A 20,048-nucleotide genomic window follows, 5' to 3' on the forward strand; every position below is an offset into this window, starting at 1 on the left:
TAAAAAGCTTGGTGGCTTTTTATTTCAAAAAGGAGAGGAAGATGATGGTGCGATCTGAGCCACATCTCCGTGCCTCTGTGGAAAAAAGGTTTTTGTCCTGCTGTCTTCTAGGAAATGCTTTTAATCAAGTTACGAAGTTGAAGGCTGTGACTTTTACTACTCACAGGATAGGAGGGATCTGCCACCATCTGCCACCCAGCAGGGCTTCCTGAGTGCCACCTTCAGCCTCGGTGATGGCGAGCCCCCTCTTTCCCCTGTCCGCCCCCCAAATGCCATCCCTGCCCTGCAGCCCTCGTACCTGCGGGCAGCCCCGAGCTCTGTGCATCCCTTTCCACTCTCCCACGGGGAAACAAAATAAAACATAAAATAAAAGCTTGGTTCCCTTACCCAGGAGGCTGCACAGTGACTAACCGGAGGGTTTGGGGCAGAGCAGCCCCGGCTCTCTCCGTTGCTGCGTCCTGGCCGCCTCGGAGCACTTTTCCCAGGGAAGAACTCAACGAAATCCAGGCAGCGGGGGGGCTGGGGGACAGCCTTACCTGCTCTGCTGCTGGCAGCCGGCCGTGGGATAAAACTCGCCCTGGGTTTGGCCGCCGGGGCTCCGTTTAATTTCCCCCCCAGCTCGGGAAAACCGAGCGAGCGCCCGGGCGGATCGCGCAGCCCGCTCGGGAGCGGGTTTCCCCCGGGGGCCTCGCTGCCAAAGGCGGCCCCAGCGAGGGGCCGGGGGGGTTTGCCCGTGGGAGACAGGTCCTGGGCTCTTCCCCCCCCCCCCTCCATCGGAGGGCTCGGCTGGGCAGGGCCGGGCTCCGCACGCCCCCGGGGGTGGGCAGGGGGGCGGCTGCCCTATATATTGCAAAGCAGCTCGGGGCCCGGCTCCCCATCGCCGGGAGCTGCCGCGGCGCCTGCCCCCTCTCCCCTTCCCCTTCCCCTCCCTCTCCCCCAGCCCCCGGGGGGGGCTTTTTCTCCCGTAGCCCCCCCTCCCTTACTCCCATCCCTCCGGCCGTATATGACCGCGGCCGGCTTCCCCTGCCTGCGAGGCATGTGCACGCTGCCGGCCCCCAGCCCCGCCGCCAGCCCCGGCTCCCCCGGGCCCCCCCGGGGGTCGCCCCCAGCCTGCCAGGCGCCCCCGGTGAAGCCGGAGCCGAGGGGCGGCGGGGGCAGCCCCCCAGCTCCTCTTCCTCCTCCTCTGCCCCCCGAGGAGCCGCCGCCACCAGCCGGGGGTCGCCGGAGGAAGCGGCCGGTGCAGCGGGGCAAGCCCCCCTACTCCTACATCGCCCTCATCGCCATGGCCATCGCCAACGCCGCCGAGAGGAAGCTGACCCTGGGGGGCATCTACAAGTTCATCACCGAGCGCTTCCCCTTCTACCGGGAGAACCCCAAGAAGTGGCAGAACAGCATCCGCCACAACCTCACCCTCAACGACTGCTTCGTCAAGATCCCCCGCGAGCCCGGCCACCCGGGCAAGGGCAACTACTGGACGCTGGACCCGGCGGCCGAGGACATGTTCGACAACGGCAGCTTCCTGCGCCGGAGGAAGCGCTTCAAGCGCACCGACATCACCACCTACCCCGGCTACATGCAGAACTCCAGCGCCTTCACCCCGCCGCCCGCCGCCCGCCCCATGGCGCCCGCTGCTCCCTACCCCAACGCCCTCTGCTCACCCGGCTACGGCCCCCAGCTCTCCGGAGCCGTTTTCCATCCTTATGGGGCCGGAGCAGCCCCGCAGGCGCAGCACCCCAGGATGTTCAGCATCGACAGCCTCATCAGCGGGCAGCAGGCCCTGCAGCCCTCGCCGCCCGCCGAGCTGGGCCACCCCTCGTTGGGTTTATCCGGGGCTGAGCTGGCCCCCAGCTGCTCCGCCGGTGCTTCTGAGCCTCCCTGCTTCCAGCCTCAGCCCATCAGCCCCGGCTTGCTGGGCCGACCTGGCCCCAACACCTTGCCTTACCCCTACGCCGCCTCGCCTCCCCACCTGCCCGTGGGGCAGGGCGGGTATTCACCCAGCAGCCCGCAGCTTTACGGGGCTCCCAACAGGCTGACCCTGCCCGCCATGCGCCCCGCAGCCTGCGCCGAGCACGGCGAGCAGCTCCTGGGGCTCCCTGCCGCGTCACCTCTCGGCCAGTTTGGCTCCAACAACACCTACGTCAGGCAGCCCAATTTCCCCGCCGGCCTCGAGCGGTACATGTGATGGGGCTTGGGGAGCATGGACGGGTGCCCCGAGGTGGCTGTGGGCATGGCCAGACACACGGACGCTGCCCCGTCGTGGGATTGGCTGGGCGAGGTGGGGGGGTCCCGGTCTTTGGCTGTGCATGGACGCAAAGCCCCGTGCACAGTGCAGGGGGCCAAACTCCTCTCTTTCCCAGCTGTTTTTTAACTGGAGAGAAGGGGATGGATTTTGCTGCTGCGTTCCCTCCTGGCAGTGATGCTCTCCGTGCCCGGGGGTGTCTGTTTCTCACCCGGCTGTGCCCGGGTGGAGCAGGGCACCCCGCAGCACCCCGAGGGAGACAGAGCTCGCCCAGGAGCTCAGTGTGTGGTGGGACAGGTAGGAACCCAGAGAGCAGAAAATGTCCCAAAATGAGGCTTTTTCCTCTCTTCCCTGGGTGCCTCCTCCAGAACTGGAATGAGCTACCAAAAAAAAAAAAAAAAAAAAAATCCCACTACTAAAGCAATTCACTGGATTTTAAATGAATATTTAAGATGCTTACCCTTTTCTTCCCCCTAGGAAAAAAAAAAAAAAGAAAAATCCTCATTCTGACTACTTCTTTTTACTATTTTTAAAAATGACTTTTATTGTTAGAAAGGACTTTTTTAAAATAAAGCTTTTCCTTCCAACATGTCCAGTGCTGCTGTTCCTCTGGCCCCAGCCAGGCCTTCCCTGGAGGAAACCCATTGCTCCTGTGACCGGGGGAAGGCAGACTTGTGCTGCTGTCCGACACCGCCTTGTCCTACATTTTTAGTGATGCTTTTTAAAGCTATTTTACTATGATTTATAAAAAATGAATGGGAACTAACCACTGCCAAGCTGTGCGATGGTTGCAGTCATCACGAGGGAGCTGAGAGGTTTGCCCACGCTGTTCTTACTGGATCCGACGGTTTCCATCTGTGTAGCAGGGAGCGTGTCTTCCCTCCCAGAAATCCCTTGCAGGTAAATCTGTGATTTAGCACATCAGGTTAGGAGATCATAGCTTTCCTTCCTAGGCACAAAATCGATTAAAATCCCAATCTGTTCACTGCCCAGCCTGGTGCTCTTTATTTATAGGACTGTCCAGCCAGAGTGCTCAGCCACGCTAGGAGGCAGGATTCCCTGCCACTGGTTGCTGGATTCAGCTTTTCTTGTCTAAACACCCTCCAGGTAAAAGCAACTGATTTCCCCCATCGCTGCAGGGAGTGCTCTGAAGCAGAGCGGTTCCCACAGTCCTTAAGGAGGAGCTGGGTGTCACTGGGGTGGCGATGCAGACCCGAGCATCTCATTCCCCGGCTGCTGTCCGTGACCAAAAGCTGTGTGCGGGGCACTGTCAGGGCTTTTCTCTTCTTGGTCTCCTTAAAAATGGGGCTTCACCTGTCTGTAAAAACCTCCCGGCTCTGCTCTGCTCCTGCTTTGTCTGGTTTCTCCTTTCAGCTCCCACGCTGCTCCCAGCAGCAGCTTCTGTGCTTCTCCCTTACTGACAGCCCTGCTCGGAAAGGGCTGGGTGAGAAAACTTATCCCCTGAAAATATTTCTGCTTTCTATAAAAGCTATCTATGGGTAGAGATTTTTTAGCTACAGAAAGCCTGCAAAGTGCTGTCCTGTACGCGGCGCACAGCGGGGCACAGCCTGGCACTGGTGCAAAAGGGAATGGGTGCTGGGTGGCGGGGGTGGGCAGGTGATGCTGAAGCTCCCTGGGCTTGGTGCTAGGATATCTGGCCCCCTGCTCCAACCCAGTCCCCCCACAGCCTTGCAGGGCGAGCAGCGAGTGTCAGAAAAGGTTTTCAATGTTGTCGGATCGCCTGCAGGCAGCAGGCAGTGGGCCCTGTGTTGCCAAAGAGGCTGAAAGCACGGGGAACAAACCCCTTTTCTTCTTCTCCCTACAGATATTAATCCCCACATGCACAAACCTCTGGCACTTGTATTGGGATTGTCATTAAACTAATGCCTTAAGAGTGTCTTCTTGGTTAACTTAATGTATCCCAACTAGGCTCTTAAGCTTTCATTTCAAAGCTTTGTTTACAGTTAGGGTGAATCTAGCAAATGAGTAGGATTAAAGTGTCATGTAAAGCATAAGCCTTGCTGGGACAGAGTAGTTTTAAGCTTTGTAAAGTTTATACCTGCGCCCTTTGTCTGTTTTAGTGTCTTTTCAGTGTCCCTGCTCAGTGAATAAGAGGGATTTTGAATGAAACGGGAGCAATTATCACCCAGATTTTGGCTGTGAAACCAAGTCTCCTTTGAAATCCTCCCCTCTTTATTTAGCAGCAGCCGGAGAGTTCAGGTGATATTAAGTAGTGGCAGGCAGAACCGTCCTCATCTTACTCCAGAAAGCCAGGGGCTAAACTTTGTTTGCTCTTCTCCATGGTGCAGTGAGCGTGGTCCTTTGGGATCAGATGTGCCAGAGAGGTTTGTCTGGAGATCCGGGCAGATGGCTTCTCGGGGGATGCCGTGGTGAATTGGGCAGGATTCAGGTCGCTCAGCCTGGATGTTGGGAGCCTTGTACCCAAGGTTTGCTGCCCCTTTGACAGCTAAAGCAGTTTTTCTCTTGGAAACAGCAGCTGCCCGGGGAGGTCTGGCCAGGCTGCCGCGGTTGCCTGCGTACGGCGGCGTTCTGCTCGTCTCGTGCGTGCCCCAAATTCCTGCTGCTTCCCCGCAGGTTAAAACAAGCAACGCTGAGTGCTCTTTTCAGGCGCTATTCCCAAGCTACAAATAGCTTTTTTCCACTTGGGTGCAAACAAACACATGAGCTGAAATTTTAGAAGCACGTTTCCCGGAGGATTGGTCGGTCCCTCCAGTAGGGTTGGGTTCTGGCTGGATGCTGCCAGGTGTCCGCTGACAGTCCCGGTGCTGGAAATTGTAGATCAGAAGGAAGTTTTATTCCAGGTGATGCTTTGTCCTGTGCACACGCACCACTTGGAGACGGCCAGAAGTTTTGGTCCCAAAGGGACCCAAAGGGACCCAAAGGGACCCAAAGGGACCCAAAGGTCAGGACTGAGCCATTAGGGCCACCCGGTGATGGGGTGATGAGTGCAGTGGGACTGGCACAAGTGTGCTCCGCCGGCCGATGGTGAATTCCTAACGAAATAGAGCAGGGGACACAGTGCCGGCTGTGGGGACAGGGGGTCTGTCACCCGCGGTGGCAGGGGCGAGGTGGCCGGGGTGGCAGCCGCCGTGCTCGGGCCAACACTGACCTCCAGTGGAAAGCCCTGGGAAGCCGCTCCCGGCCGGCGACCGGGGGGGCTCAGGGGGCACCCGGGTCGTCGGGGGGCACCCGCATCGTCCTCGTCGTCCCCACAATGGGCAAGGGGACACGGGGGGGGCTCCGTGTGTGGCCCGCTGCGGGCTGTCTTAGTAGGTACAGGGACTTGGGGCACGGCCGGGACCAGGAGAGGATGGGGTTTGCTCAGGGAGGGTCACCACTAAACACGTCGGGTTGGGAAACTCCCAAAGCACCGTTTATCAAATCTGGGAAAGGATCTCTCAGGATACACTCTTCTTTACCCTTTTGCTAAGTATTTGCTGCGGGACGCTGATGGGGGCTGGATAGAGAACTGGATGGGCTGGCTGCCCTCCTGGAGGAAAAATAGGGATACGAGTGGAAATACAGCAGGAAATCAGGCCCTTCAGAGAAGATGAGGGGGGCAGGGATGAAGGAGCACTTGTCTGCGCCTTGTTGCAGGCTGACTGTTTGAAATGAGCCGTGCAGAGGGTGTGGGTGGCAGAGCTGGGGGCTGGCCTGGCTCTTACAGCACCCCAGAAACAAGGCGGAGGCTGGGCAGCAAAGTGTCAGAGCCCGAGCATGGGTGGTATAACACCAACAAGCTTTGGGGACGGCATCCAGGGCCGTTTATTTCACAGTCTGTGCACTGGGACTGCTGAAATGCCTTTGCTCAGGGCAGGCCACAGGTTTCAGCAGAGGAATTAACTGACCAGCACAGCTCACACCAACCCAGGTGCCTGGTTATATCCTTCTCGGATGTTCCCTGCTTGAAATATCAGAGACTGAGTAATAATAAGGTGCCCGTGCTGCACCACAGCATTTTCATCTAAAAAAATGTGCTTCACGTGGAGGTGTAACTCTTCTGAGCATCCCGTCTGGCGCTTGTCCACTGTGCAGTGAGCTTGTTGGTGAGCAAACAGAAGGCTGCCGGACCCTTGAGAACCACAAATTTCACCCCCCAGAAGTACCCACAGACACAAGTAGGGACCATTTTGCTGCCAGCCCCCAAACATCCCAGAGCAGCTTTGCATTCCCATCGCACAGAGCTGGCCAAAGCGCTCACCGCAGCGTTACCTGCTGCTCCAGAGCCAGCACCACGAGGTGGCAGCCAGGTGACACCCAGGACGAGGTCCCACAGCCCACCCTCTGCTCTCTGGCCAGACCCCACCAGTTGCAGACCATCCCCAAGCACCATTTATCCATTCCCAACCCTCAGCCGCCCTGCGGTGCTGCTTTAGGCGCGCATCCGTCTCCCCCCGGCCCTTTCTTTGCAGGCTGTCTGCTGCTTGGGTTCTCCCTCAGCTGATGCTCGCCCTCTAAGTATAATTGCAATACAAAGTAGTTTCAGAGTAGCGTGCAATAGTGGCTAATTATTTGGAACAATTATACATAACAAAGACAGAGCCAAGCAGCAAGAGGGCTTAATTGTCTGGCCAAGCATGAAATAGCACAGGATTATCGCTGACAGGGGGAGGGGGTGCAGCGGAGGAGAATCGCCCCATAGAATAGGCAAGAATCCAGGCTGCTTGGGAAGGCAAAGTTTATTGAAGAACTTGAAAATTCCCCTTTGAAGCATCTTCTGAAATGCCAGAGAAGACATGAAAAGGATAATGACCCAGAATATGGGCTTAGCACACAAATCCCCGCACTGACAGACTCCAGGCCTGCAGACGCTTAAGCACATGCTTAAATTTTAAGCACATGAATAGTCCCCTTTGACGGCTCACGTGCTTAGAGTTAAGCTTAGGCATAAGTGTTTGTAGGATCGGAGCCCAGATTTTTATTACAACTAGGCTCCTCTCGGCCATGGCAGGAAATAAAAGGCCTGCAAAGCGTGCGAGCTTCCCGCGTGGTGCCGTGAAGCCCTTTGCTCCGTATGAGCACCGTGCCCAGCCGCAGGGACACCAGCATTGGGACAGCAGCCACGAGGTGGTGAGGAGCAGTGCGGGCAGGAGAGGTGCAGGGAAAAATCCTAGAGGACACCAGGTTTGTGGCACCTGCTGCCCCACCTGCTCCCACATCACATCTCCTGGCCCCGTGGGTGCCTGGTGGGTTGGTGAGGGTGCCTGTGGCGAGTCAAGCACAAAGGAGATTTTTCTCAGGAACAATGTGCAGACGTGGATCTGCCCTCTGTGGGGCCACAGCTCCATCCCCAGCCGTGCCCGGGCCCCACGGGGTGGGAGCTGCTGGGCCAGGAGGTGACACCGCCACTGTCCCCCTTCACCTTCACACCTGTGGGCTTGAGACTGCTGCTAGCTGCCACTGGAGGGCATTATATGATACACACAGTCCCCTCGCCCCATGGTATGTGCAGCCTGTTTCTCAGAGGCAGGGATGGCAGAGAGCACGGGGTATGGGAAGCCACGGGCTGGCCCCACAGCGCTCGCTGGGGCACCTCGGTGCATCGCCATCCCTCCGCGACGTGCCTGTGCAGCAGCCCGGAGCTGCTGCAGGGCACGGGAGGAGGATTTTCTCTCAAGCCAGAGGTTAATTATTCTTTATTGGATAATTTTCAGCTGCCAGTGCTGGCAGTGAAGGGGATTTCCTCTAGGTGGCACGCTTATCTCTGCGCTGGGAGGGAAGGAAGCCCCGGCAGCCTGCTGGGGAGCCAGAAGCACGGGCGCAGCGCTCAGCCTGCCCGCGTCCCAGCAGCAGGGAGCAGACAGTGTGCCCCGACACCTCCCGGCCCCGTATTGCTGCCAGAACTCGGCATCGAGGTCTGGAAAATTGTAATAAAAAATAATTTTTAACAAAGGAATTTCAAAATAAGCGTCGGTGGGATGCGGCTGGCTGGGTGACGCCGCGTGCCCACCCCGCACGGGTCGGGTCTATCCAAGAAATGCAAACCCAGAGGTGAAACGCCAGCCCTGCCCTTCCTCCTGCACTCCCTGGTGCTGCATCTTCCACCCGAGCTGTGCAGCTTCCTCGTCTCAGCCAGGACGAGCATTAATTTTAATCTGTGCGTTGACAGGTTTCCCCTCTCGCATCCTCCGTGCAGCTCAGGGCAGCGATTGCTTCTGGTGGTTTCAAGAACAGTGCAGGAGAAGCTCACGCCCCTCTAGAGTGCCAGGGATGGGTTTCTTGCGTGTGTCCCTTTTATCTGGTGCGTCCCTTTTACCTACTGTGCACCTATTTTATAGGACTGCAGAACTGTCCCCTGCAGCCACACCGGCGCAGCCATAAAGTCCCACATCAAAGCAAGGTTTAGCTTCGGTTCCCTGAGCTGAAGGTGTGGAAGTGCTGGAGCCAGGCTGGGATTCACCCCACTGCAGACCTTCAGCCGGAGCTGTTTTGGTGCTTCCCAGCTCGGTATTTTTGCTTAATGGTATTTGACCCAGATGAAATGTTCACCATCCTCACAGCCTCTTTTCTACCTGGTTGTCCTCTGCTGGGTGAGGGGCCAGGGGTTAGGGTGTTTGGCTCTGCCTCTGCTTCTCTGCATGGCATAGTGAGATACTTCCCCTCCCTCATCAGCCTTCAGGTCACAGACTTTTTCCAGCTGTTTATTCAACTCCTTCCCGAGGTGGGAGTAGAGGAAAGGGACCCTGTGCATTATTCCTGTGCAGGAGGAACATCGCAGTCACCAGCTGACTGAAGCACAGTTTTATTTGAAGCCAAGAGGCAAAATGTATCTACAAGCCTCTTTGCAGGCACATCTGTAGATATCAGCACGTGTGTGCAGGACTAATCTTTTACAAGACTCACCCCAACTTCATCCCCACCTGGAGACTGCTGGATACTTCCAGCCACAAAGAATGCCATCCTCAGCCATTTACTCCATGCAGGAATAATTAAAAAAAATAATGATCAAGCTTTTTTTCTCCCAGTCAAGCCACGTTTCAGTAATTTTCCACCTTCTCTGGAATTTCCTCCTTTGAAGACCTTCTCTCTGCTTGCTCCTGTCCCCATGTTGAGGGTCCTCAGCTGGTGTTCATGGCAGGGGTGGGCTTCTGTGGACCTGGTGGGTGAGGTGGGCACTGGGGCTGCTGACTGCAGAGGACTCAGCAGCAGGAGCTACCTGAGCATGGTCAGGTGCTGGCGTGGAAACCTGGACTAGGAGACCTCCTCACAGCTTCCTGCATCTGCAGGAACCCAGTCACTTACATCAGGTCTTGCACGGTGCACCTACATTTGGGAAACGTGACTCCCTCCCTCACGGGACCCCCTCTCCTCCACCAAATCCTCCCTTTTATTTTCAGGGGATTCAGGGAAGAATGAAGTGATTTAGCAGGCTTGTTTTCACAGGGATATTTTTCCTCGTGTGGTAGGCAGTGTTACCAGGCTGTTCTGTACATGTTGCCATGTGCCAGAGCGTAATTGCCTTCCACATGCATCAGCCTTTGGCTAATGTGTTTTTTATGGCAACCAGGAGAGCTGGATTTGGTGAGTCTCAAAAGTGCACCTGGTGCTTTATGGCTTGAAATCACTGCCTTCCTCTGAGTCATGGAAGTGTGTGTGTGTCTCTTTTCATGTCAGATTGCTGAAGAACAGCATGAAAAAAAGCTTACGCCAAGCCAGAGTTAATCAGTTGAGTGTTAAGCTGCATGTGAGCTTGCCTGGTGGGCTTCATGTCCATGTGGGATGGGGTTGGTAATGAACACAGAGCAGCAGGCAGAGTTGTTGAACTGCACGTCCAAAGCTGAGGTCCTAAACTCAGATCCCAGTACCTAAATGTGTGTGTTTGTGTGTGTGTGTGATGAGAAGGTTCAGCCCCGAGCATTGGGACACCTGGGGAAACCTTCACCTGAAATCCTGGCCTTTTTTGGTGTGGATTTTGGGACATCTGGGTTTGAAAATGCAAGTCAACCAAACAGAGATATCCAACATTTGAACGCTGCAGGGACAGCTAAAGGTACTTGACATCGGTGGTCTCCAAACTGGGAGTTTCGTGCATCCTGCACTACCTGGCACCACCGTTCCCAGCCACCTTCCTGTGCCAGGAGCTCCTGGCGAGCCGAGTGAGCTCCGCAAACTGGGAGCTGGCAATAAGGGGCTGGAAAAAAAAAAAAAAAACGGGACTGAACTGCAGGGAGCACTGAAGGTCTGAGCCTTGGATATGGAAAGAAGAGAAATAATATCAAAGGAAATCACATAAGTGGAAAAAGAGCCCCCTGGGGCAGCCCAGGCAGCAGCAGGTCTGTCTTGTTCGTGTTTTCAGAGAAGTTAGAGGTCAGCCGAGCTTGATAACGAGGTAATACAGAAAATCCATCACTGAGCCTTGGGGGACTTGTGGATGCGGTTCTCATCAGAATAAACGACTTTAGATGCTGCCCGGCAGAGGAAACAACAACGGGTCTGCCTCGCAAACCCAGCCGGTCCTCTGCGAGGGCAGGGTGTGGGGCCGGGGGCTCTGCTCCTGATAAACCCCAACTCCGGGGGCTGCTCCGGCATCTTTCTTGCTTCCCTCCCCTCCAGCCTCGGGCAAAAAGCAGCTGGGCAGGCAGGGATCGAGATTTTCCCCGTGGAAAAAAAAAATCAGTTCCTCGTCGGGGGGGCGTTTTGCAGCATGTGGGGGGCTCCGGGCTCGGGGGCGGCCTGGAGCCCCCGGGGAGGACACGGGGAGCCCCTGGGGAGGCTGCGGCCGGCCCGGAGCCCCCTGCCCGAGGGAGGTGGAGGGCATAGCAATACCTCCGACAGACAGGTAGGACTTGAAAGTCCCTTTAAAGGTTAAAATTAAAATGCTGCTCGGCTGATGCCCCCCGTCTTTTTTATTTTTATTTTTATTTTTTTCGCTATTGAGACTTTTTGGAGACCCTGAGCCCCGCCAGGCACTTTTGATGGCGCAGCTCCCCGTGAAATGTATCGCAGAGCCGGGTGAAAGCGGCTGGGAGGTGGAAGGGAGGCTGCCCGTAACGAAATATCCCAGACAGGAGCGCAGAAAAAAAAAAAATAAATAAAAATCCGCCTAAGAACAAACGCTCCCCTCCCGCCCCTGAGCAGGGGGGAGATGGCAAAGCCGATCTTTTCGGGTCGATCGGTTGTGGGGCTGTTCCGGGAGTCCACATCGTTTCGCACCCCGTGTATGGACCCGGGATTAGCGCTGACCCCGGTACCCGCGGCCGTCTGTAGGGCCGGCGGCACGGCCGGCAGCCTGTGCGTATGGGACCCGGCCGTCTGGTGTGGTTCACTCCAGGGTTTCCCTTTCCCGAATCGTTTCAGGGCGGTTGGGTTTTAGGTACTTTTTCTCGTTTCGATTCGTTTCTGCAGCCAATCTTGCGGGACGAAGCCGCAGCGAGCGGCCGCTCGGCGAGCAGAAGTCGCTGGCAAATGGGGACAGATGGGGGCACGGGGGCTCTGCCGCTGTCACTTCGCTTTGGGCCCCCCCACCTCAGCTGGGGCTCACATTTCCCCTAAAAACACGCCGAAATAGGCTCAGGAGCGGCTGCTGGGGACGTGCTGCTCCCCGAGCGGCTGCGGCTCGGGATGCGGCTTGCCGGAGGGGGGCGGGCCGGGGGGAGCGGTGCAAGGCACCGGTTGCATCCCACAAAAAACGCCCTTTAATGCACCCCCCCCCGGCCCCATGAGGAGTTTCATAGTGGAAGCGGAGGCGCTCAGGGGCGTACGGCTCCCCCCGAGCCCCCATTTCCCGGGGGCTGCCCCCGGAGCTGCCCTCCTGGGAGGGGATGGGGACTGGGCATGGTGCGGGGGGGACCCGGCACAGCCCCCCCCGTTGGTTTCGCTTCGAGCCCCGCTTTCCTGGCGGGGCCAGCCTCGGGGCAGGGCGCTTTGGTGGCAGCCACCCTGAGGGGCACGGAGGGTCGCGGGGGGTGGCAGTGCCGCTGTCCCCGGTGCCCGCTGTCCCCTGCCGCTGGTCCTTTTGCTGTCCCCAGCCTCTGGTCCCTTCGCTGTCCCCTGCCCTCCCCTCGCAGAGGCACAAGGCGCAGCTCCCGGCGGTTCCTTTCTGCCCCGAAACGCACCGAGTGGAAATTCAATCGCCCGCTTGTGTGTGTGGTCGAAATCTCTGGCAGCTGCTTCGGAATTTTTTATGACACTTTCGTTTATGTAGGGGAGTCATAACTATTATTTTACTTAATAAAAATGGAAACGGGCTCGGCTTTTTTTTTTCCCTCCCCTCTTCCATTTGTTCTTCCCACCGCCTCGCCGCCGGGCTGGCTAACGGGGAGCTTGAGCAGCGGCGGTGGGAGAGATGGAGAGGAGCCGGAGCGTTTCTCCGGGCTGGCCGAGAGAGGATGAACAGAGCCGCTTGCACACACGCGTGGAGAGGAGAGGGGGATGCGTGTGCAGGTTGTCGGCAGGAGAAGGGTAGAAAAGTGAAAGGACTCGGGAAAGCAGCTCCCCCAGCCCTCTTCGCCCGCTTCTTCACCGATTTCTCCGGCCGTTCAGGGAAATCCTGCCCCGATCGCAGCGAGGGAGGAGGATGCGGCCGGGGCCGCGGCTCCGGAGCGGGAGGATTGCGGGAGGGGTGCGGGTGCCCGCTCGCGGGGGTTCCCCGGCGCACCGAGTCGTTAGGCTTTGAGTAATTGTGACCGGCATTTGGAAGCGGGGCCGCGCAGCTGTTTGGCCCGGCTCCCCGGTATTAGTGCTGGAGATTTTATCACCAAATGCTCGCACCTGTTAACAGCAGCGCCTGGCAATCCATCACCGCAGATTCTCACAGTGCTGAGCGCGGCCTTGGGGTGGGGGGGGGAAGGCGGAGCGGCACAGACCCCCCCTCCCCAACCACCAGCCCCCCGGCTTGCAAGGGCTGAACGGAGCTGCCTGTTGCTGCTGGCAGAAAGAAGGAGCAGAAAACGGAGCACCCAGCCGGCCTCCTCCCCTCCGAGGTGGTACCCGAAGGACTTTTTGGCATCCCCTTTTTGGCAGCCCCGTCCCCTCCCTCCTTCCCCGCGCATCCCCCAAATCCGGGGGACGGAGACCCCCGAAAAAGCAGCGAGGCTCCGTGCTCGCAGAGCCTCTCCGAGCAAAACCCCGTGCGAGACGGGGACAGGAGGCTGGCACGGCCCCCCCCAGTCCCCTCCGGTGGGTGACAGTGGCCGTGACCCCCAGGGCTGGCCGCAGGGGCCTTGCCCTCGGGGGGATGCTGCAGCTCGGGGCGAGCGGAGGCAGCGGAGAGGCTTTGGGAGGCCGGGGAGGAGGAGAAGGATGGGAGGGGGGGCACTGCCCTCCCCCGGGGTGCCAGGGGGGAACAGCGGCACCGGGCCAGGGAGCCCCCGTCGGGAGGGGTCGTGGGGCTCGGGCACCGTCCCAGCACCCTGCGGGCACCCGTGGCTACCGCCCGGGGCGAGAGGTCGCCGGGGGCTGCTCCTCGCACCTGCCGGGCCCCGGCATCTCCCCCCGACCCCCCCCCGGGGGAGGCGGCGTGCTGGGTGCTCGGTGACGTGTCTCTGACGTGTCTCTGACGTCAGGCCGAGGAGAAGGGGAGCGGGGACCCCCAGATTCATTCGTGGTCCCCCCAGAGGGTCCCAGCGGCGCAGCCCCCAGCCCCGGGGGCGGGCAGCCGTCGGGGGGCCGAGGGAGGGAGGCGGCCCTAAAGGACCCTGCGAGTCTCCGGCACGGCTGGAGGTGTGGGGCGGGGGGGGCTCTACGTCCCACAGCCCCTATCCCGGCCAGCCGTGACCGGGGTCCTGGGGGGGCGGGCAGCGCCTTTCCTCGAAAGCATGCTCACCGGGGGGGGGTCCGGGCAGGGCCGGGAGCCCCTCGCGGCCCCCCCCGGGGCTGCGGGCTCCACGTGATGCCGGGGCGGCCCTATAAAGGCCTGGGGAGCGCTCGCAGGAGGCGCAGAGTGGGAGCGTTTCCACCGGGTCCCGGCTCGGGAGGGGTGGGGAGGGGGGGAGCCGCCTTCCCAACTTCTGCCCTCCCCCCTCCCTTTTCCCCCGCCCCCCTCCCCTCCCTCCTTGCCCCCCCCCCAGCCCTCCCAAAGACCCGCCGCCCCCCCCCACTTTACACACACAGATTATTTTCCCCCCCCCCCATTCCCCCGTCTCTCCCTCTCCCCTTTTATCATCATTATCGCTATTATTTATTACCGCCGCTCTCCAGCTCCCTGCCCGGCCCCCGGGGCGTCCCGGCCCGTCCCTCCTCCTCCTCCCCCTGCCCCGCGTCTCCCCCCCCCCCCCCCCCTTTTCGGCCGCCCCTCCCTCGGCAGCCACCACCCCGCAGCCGTGCCGGGGCCCCGCCAGCAGCGGCGGCGCGGCCAAGCGGGGCTCGGAGCGGCGGCGAAGCGGGGCTCGGTGTCCCGGCGGCGGCCGCAGCCCCTCCGGCACGGCCCCGGGCCCATCCCGGGAACCGCCGCTAGGTGGGGGGGGGAGCCCGGCCTCCCTCCCCGGCCTCCCAACAATGACTTTGGGCAGCAGCAGCGGAGGAGGCGGCGGCGGCTGCGGGATCATGTCCGAGCGCTCCCCGGAGGAAGAGCCGCTCTCCGAGGTGGAGGACGCGGATATCGACGTGGTGGGCCCGCCCCAGGACGGGGGCAAGTACAGCGAGGACGAGGACGACGAGGAGGAGGACGACGACGACGACGACGAGGAGGACGACGAGGAGGACGAGGGCGATCCGCTGGGGCTCGCCCTGCCGCGGAGCGGGGCCGCCAAGGGGCGCATGGGGGGGTCCCCGGAGCGCCTGTCCCCCGCCGGCGGCTCGGAGCCGGCGTGCGCCCGCGGCACCGCGCCCGGGGACAAGGCGACGGCCGGCGGCGGCGGAGGGGGAGGCGGCGGGGGAGGCAGCGGAGGAGGCGGCGGCGGGGGGAAGAACCCGCTGGTGAAGCCGCCCTACTCGTACATCGCCCTCATCACCATGGCCATCCTGCAGAGCCCCAAGAAGCGGCTGACGCTGAGCGAGATCTGCGAGTTCATCAGCGGCCGCTTCCCCTACTACCGGGAGAAGTTCCCCGCCTGGCAGAACAGCATCCGCCACAACCTCTCGCTCAACGACTGCTTCGTCAAGATCCCCCGGGAGCCCGGCAACCCCGGCAAGGGCAACTACTGGACGCTGGACCCCGAGTCCGCCGACATGTTCGACAACGGCAGCTTCCTGCGCCGGAGGAAGCGCTTCAAGCGGCAGCAGCAGCTGCACCCGCCGCACCCCGAGCTGCTGCTGCGGGCCGGGGCCGCCGACCCCGCCGCTTTCCTGCCCGGTTTCGCCTACGGACACTACGGCTACAACTACGGCCTGCAGCTGCAGGGCTACCCCCCGCCCCATCACCACCACCCCGCCGGCGGCGGCGCCCCGGGCGCTTTCCCCTTCCCGGCTCCGCACTGCCCGTTACCGGCTCCGCCGCCTCCCGCCGCCTCCGTCTTCTCCGCCGCCTCGGGGCTGCCCTCGTTCCTGGGCGGCGAGCTGAACTGCAGGAAATCCTTCTACCACCCCCAGCTCAGCCCCAGCGCCCTGCCCGCCGCCCTGCTGCAGACCCTCAAGCCGGACCCCTCGCCCACCGGTGGCGGTGGCACGGGTGGCGGCGGGGGCGGTGGTGGCAACCCCTCCCGGCCCTCTTTTTCCATAGACAACATCATCGGGGGGGCCGTGCCCCCGCCGCCCAGCACCAACCCCAGCGCCGCGCCCGCCGCGCCCTACCCCGCCGGCCAGGCGGGCCCCCCGGCGCCGGTCCTGGCCATGCTCAGCCCCGCCTTGGCCCCGGCGCAGCCCCAGGTCGGCCTGGCACACGAGCCGCTCCTGCAGCCCGCGCAGAACTTTTCCAGTAAAATCACAAACCTTAGCAGCTGTCATTTTTAAAGCGGGCTCCGGCCAGGAGAAGGGGAAGGGGAGGAGGAGGAGGGGGGGGGGGAGAGGCGCAAACCAAACGGCCCCTTCCCAGCTCTCCTCGCCAATCTGCCCCCCTTCCCTCTGCCCCGCTCTCCCCCTTCCCCCCAACCTCCTCCTGTTGTGTTTTAAGGTAGGAAATATTTCCTCTTTTTTTTTTTTTTTATTTTTATTTTTAACTTTATTTCCAGGCTCTGTGGCATCCAAATCTGTTTGTGTCTCTTTCCTCGGAAAAAAAAAAAAAAAAAAAAAGAGAAAGAAAAATGAAAAAGAAAAATCGGGAGGGGGAAAATAACAATATTTCATCCCGCAAGCGCCAAAGCGTATTCAGAAAGTGGCCGTAACATAAGCTGGGACCTGGGCGAGCAACGTCTTGCAGGGGGAGGGAGGGAAGAAGGGGTCTTGGGGTGAGAAAAGAAAGGTTTTAGGGTCCGAAATATTTTCTTTGAGAGCTGCGGGGCTTTTCTGCCAGGTCCCCAGATGCAGCCCGCGGGGGGACTTTGGGACGTGCCCGCTTTCGGTGCCCTCAGCCCCTCTCCCTGGCGGCTTTGCCAGGGGTGTCCCTCCTGCCCCTTCTCTCAAGGAAAATGTTTGAACGGCTCCATCTTATTTTGCAGTTTCTTTGAAGCTTTGGTTTTAAAAGGCACTGTTTAGTGTTTCTTTATTTTTAAGGAAAAGAAAAGTCGGTGAAACTCAGGACTGCGGTTTTTTTTTTAATTATTATTTTTCAATGAGACATTCAAATGCACGTTTAAATGAAAATCTGATCCGTCAGGAAGTTAGGAGAATTCCCGTACTGTTTTTTTTTTTTTTTTTTTTTTTTTTCTTATCCCCCTTTTCCCACCCCCTCCACGCGTGGGTTTTTGGTGTATCGGTAATTATTTGTATATAGATTATTCGGGAGCTAATGAGCGGAGTCCAGTTTACCCTTCACTGGTTGTGCATCCGTCATATCTTATTTTATTGAGAGAATCTGTGAATAATTTGATGTGGAAAAGGCAACAGAATTTTGTCCGCCGGTGGTGTAAATTAATAAATGTTTGTGACCTGGTTAAAAAAAAAAAAAAAAAAAAGAAAAAATGAAAAAAAAAAATAATCCCAATGGTTCTTTGCGATGTCCTTTGTCACGCTGAGAGCCGAGAGCCCCGCTCGGGCCTCGGGGAAGCGAGGGGCTCCCAGGTTTTGGCGAAATTCAGCGAGTTTCGCTGCTCCGGCTGCCGAGGGGGGTTCCCCGCTTTGGGTCCCTCTCCGCGGGCGGCGAGGAAGGGCCCCCCCCGCAGATTTTGGATTTGGTTTTATTTCTTTGGTCGCTTTTTGGTTTCCCCCCCCCCCCATCGCACCGCTGCTCGCTGAAGCCCTGCTCCTTTCCATGCCTTTGCCGGGGGAGGCGGTGGGGGCCGGGAGGAAGGTCCCTAACCCCTTCTCTCCCCGCTCCGCGTCCCTTTATTTTCTTTGGAAAAGTTGACCCAGGAGAAAAGAAGTTGGAGGATTCCCCCCCACCCCCCCCCATGTACACACGTCCCCCTCGGGCCTGCAGCATTTGAATGACCGAATGCAACTTGATCTCCGCCTAAATTTTGCAACGACTTACAAAGTAAATAAACATCTTTAAGCGCTCCCCCCCCCCTTTTTTTTTATTTTTTTTTATTTATTTACAGGGACCAAACGCTGTTCGGTTTGGCTGTTGGCAGGGACCCCGAGCTAACGAATCCGAGGCCTTTCAGCCCCAGCAGCGAGCGAGAGAGCTGGAGGAGAAGGAGGCAGAGCAAAGCGGAGCCGTCCGAGGCGGGGAGCGGGGCACGGAGCCGCTGCGGGGCTCGGTGCGGGGCCCGCCGGGCGCAGGCAGGAGCCGGGCGGTGTGCGCCGGTTGTGGGGAGGGGGGGGGGGCGGCGTTGCTTTTCTCTCTCCCCCCTTCTTTTTTTCTCCCCCTTCCCCTGTCTGTGCCACCCCGAAGCTCCGCGCAGTTTGTTGATGTTGTTCCCGAGCGTGCCGCCTCCCCGCAGCGAGCGGTCTCACATCTCCGCTTCACACACATTTGCTTTTGAAAAGCGATCTTCGTGTCCGGCACTTGGTTGTCTCCCTTTCATGTCCAGCTCCTACAAAAGGGGCTACAAGACTCGACATGGGAGAAAAGAGGAGGCCAATGAATCTATTTTCCAGATTGCCAAGCACATGGTTGGAAATTGAAGGGGCTTTTGTAGCATTTCCCCTTCCTCCCTCCCTCCCGGCTCCTTTTCTTTTGCTGCGCGCAAATTGTTCAATTGCTCTGGCAGGGGTGTTCCTGACAAGCTCATTACTAGAAGGTGCCAGACCCCTCCTCTCCCTCTCCCCCGAAGTCTTTGATGAAGTTAAAATGCGCTGATAGCTGCTCTCGGCTATCTTTGTTCAGCCTCCTTTAATAACCGAGCCTGCTTTGAGGAGACGGGAGCCGAGGGAAGAAAGCGATGTGCACTGAGGCTGGGTGGTTGCTGTGCGGCTGGAGGGGGGTGGTGGTGGCACATTTTAATATAAAGTAGCGATTTTTTTTTCTCCTTTATTTATTTTTTTGGGGCCTATTTGATCGCTGAGCGTGTGCGGGAGGAAGATGAGCCGGGGGTGCGAGGAAGGGGATAAGAAATCGCAGCCGGCGCCCGTGGGCACGAAAACTCCGCGGCTCGCCCAAGCAGGGCTCGCAGGGGTCCTCCAAGCCGGTGGTCTCGTCTTTTGGAGGAGCCGGGGGGGGGGAGGCTCTCGGCAGGGAACCGCTGTTTCCCCGGAGATCCCCCTGCCCCACACGGACGGGGAGGGGGCTCGGTGGTTTTGGGTCTGGGACACCTTCCCCGGGCGCCGCCGCTGCGGAGCCATTTGGGGGCTTCGGAGATGCGATCGCCGGCCAGGGTGGGCGCTGAGCTGGGGAGGGGGGGTCCAGGGGCATCTCCCCCCGAACCGGGAGACCCCCGGGAGGACCCCCCCGGGCTCGGCTCGGCTCTGCCGGGCCTGCGGGGGATCTGCAAGCGCCGGCGCCGTTGTTTGGTAGTGGTGGGGGACATCCCCAAGCGGCTCTAACTTTAGGCGGTGTTTTGATTTTAGTTTATTTTTCACCCCTCCCTAAATTCCCCTAAAAGCACCCGAGCTCGTTGCGTGTCCCCCTTCCTGACAAAACGACGCCGCCTGCAAATATCTGCCTTGAGTGGCGAGCCGGGGAGGGGGGCATCGATGGGAATTCCCCCAAAACCGCTCCCCCCGGAGCCGGGGGCGGCAGGAAAGGGCCCGGGACGGCTCCTGGGGGGCCGGGAACTCTTCGCCCGGCTCGGCTCAGTTGTGCAGGGAAAATATTGCCTCGGCGAGGCAGGCCGGATAATGGCTCCTAATTACGGGGCTGGCTGGCTCCGCAGCTCCGATCTTCACGGGACATTATTTTTAAGCGTTCAGCGAGGATCATTTTTCACGCCTCGCTGCCTAAAGGAGGGTTTTATTTATTTACTGGGGGAGGCGTGGAGGACACCAGCAATAACCGAGCACTGAAAGGAAAATAATTAGCTCTTGCAGTCGCTGCTTTGGGGGTCCCTGGCCAAAAAGGTGACCTGGCATTTCCCTTCCCTCCCCTCCGTAGGATGCAGGCGAATCCCTCCGGTTCTTGCTGTTGCTTTCGGTGGATATTTGCCCGTGAAAAACCCGAGCAAAGCCTGGCCGGCGGAGGCTCCACACCAGCCGCAGGGCCCGATCCTTTGCCGCCGGTTTGGGTTTTTCCCTTCTCCCTTTCTCGCTGTTCCCGAGCAGGGCTTGGGGGGGATGCGGCTCCCACCCCTTTTTCTCGCCGGCCTTGCTCGTACATCCGAGGAATTTATTTATGTATTTTTAACGTGTCCCCTCTCCTTTCTGTGCGTCCTGCGAAGGGCTTGTAACGAAACCGCGGTGCTCTGCGCGTGTTCGTTCCGCCGCAGCTTTCCGCGTG

At 59.4% G+C, this 20,048-nt stretch overlaps 2 protein-coding genes across 4 annotated transcripts; both read left to right on the top strand.

Moving 5' to 3' along the window:
* Positions 1-1,003: 1,003 nt before the first annotated feature.
* Positions 1,004-5,700, top strand: FOXE3 (forkhead box E3; the record flags this gene model as incomplete). The annotated part of the gene is made up of 1 exon (XM_084528097.1): positions 1,004-5,700. One exon carries the CDS (start codon positions 1,004-1,006, stop codon positions 2,180-2,182), a length of 1,179 nt encoding a protein of 392 aa, XP_084384223.1. The 3' UTR covers positions 2,183-5,700.
* A 7,356-nt stretch (positions 5,701-13,056) lies between these two features.
* On the top strand, positions 13,057-18,934 carry FOXD2 (forkhead box D2). 3 transcript variants are annotated; one of them, XM_084528519.1, is made up of 2 exons: positions 13,057-13,182; positions 14,713-17,216. In XM_084528519.1, the coding sequence occupies exon 2, from the start codon at positions 14,744-14,746 to the stop codon at positions 16,085-16,087; it is 1,344 nt and encodes a 447-aa protein (XP_084384645.1). In that variant the 5' UTR covers positions 13,057-13,182; positions 14,713-14,743; the 3' UTR covers positions 16,088-17,216. The 3 variants fall into 3 exon arrangements, 2 of the variants coding, with proteins under 2 accessions (XP_084384645.1, XP_084384644.1); XR_014695679.1 differs by lacking the exon at positions 13,057-13,182 and adding an exon at positions 17,773-18,934 and having other exon boundaries at positions 14,338-16,247; XM_084528518.1 differs by lacking the exon at positions 13,057-13,182 and having other exon boundaries at positions 14,338-17,216.
* The last annotated feature ends 1,114 nt before the right edge of the window (positions 18,935-20,048 follow it).

The sequence above is a fragment of the Aythya ferina genome (genome assembly GCF_964211825.1).
Source record: "Aythya ferina genome assembly, chromosome: 8".
Lineage (NCBI taxonomy): Eukaryota > Metazoa > Chordata > Aves > Anseriformes > Anatidae > Aythya > Aythya ferina.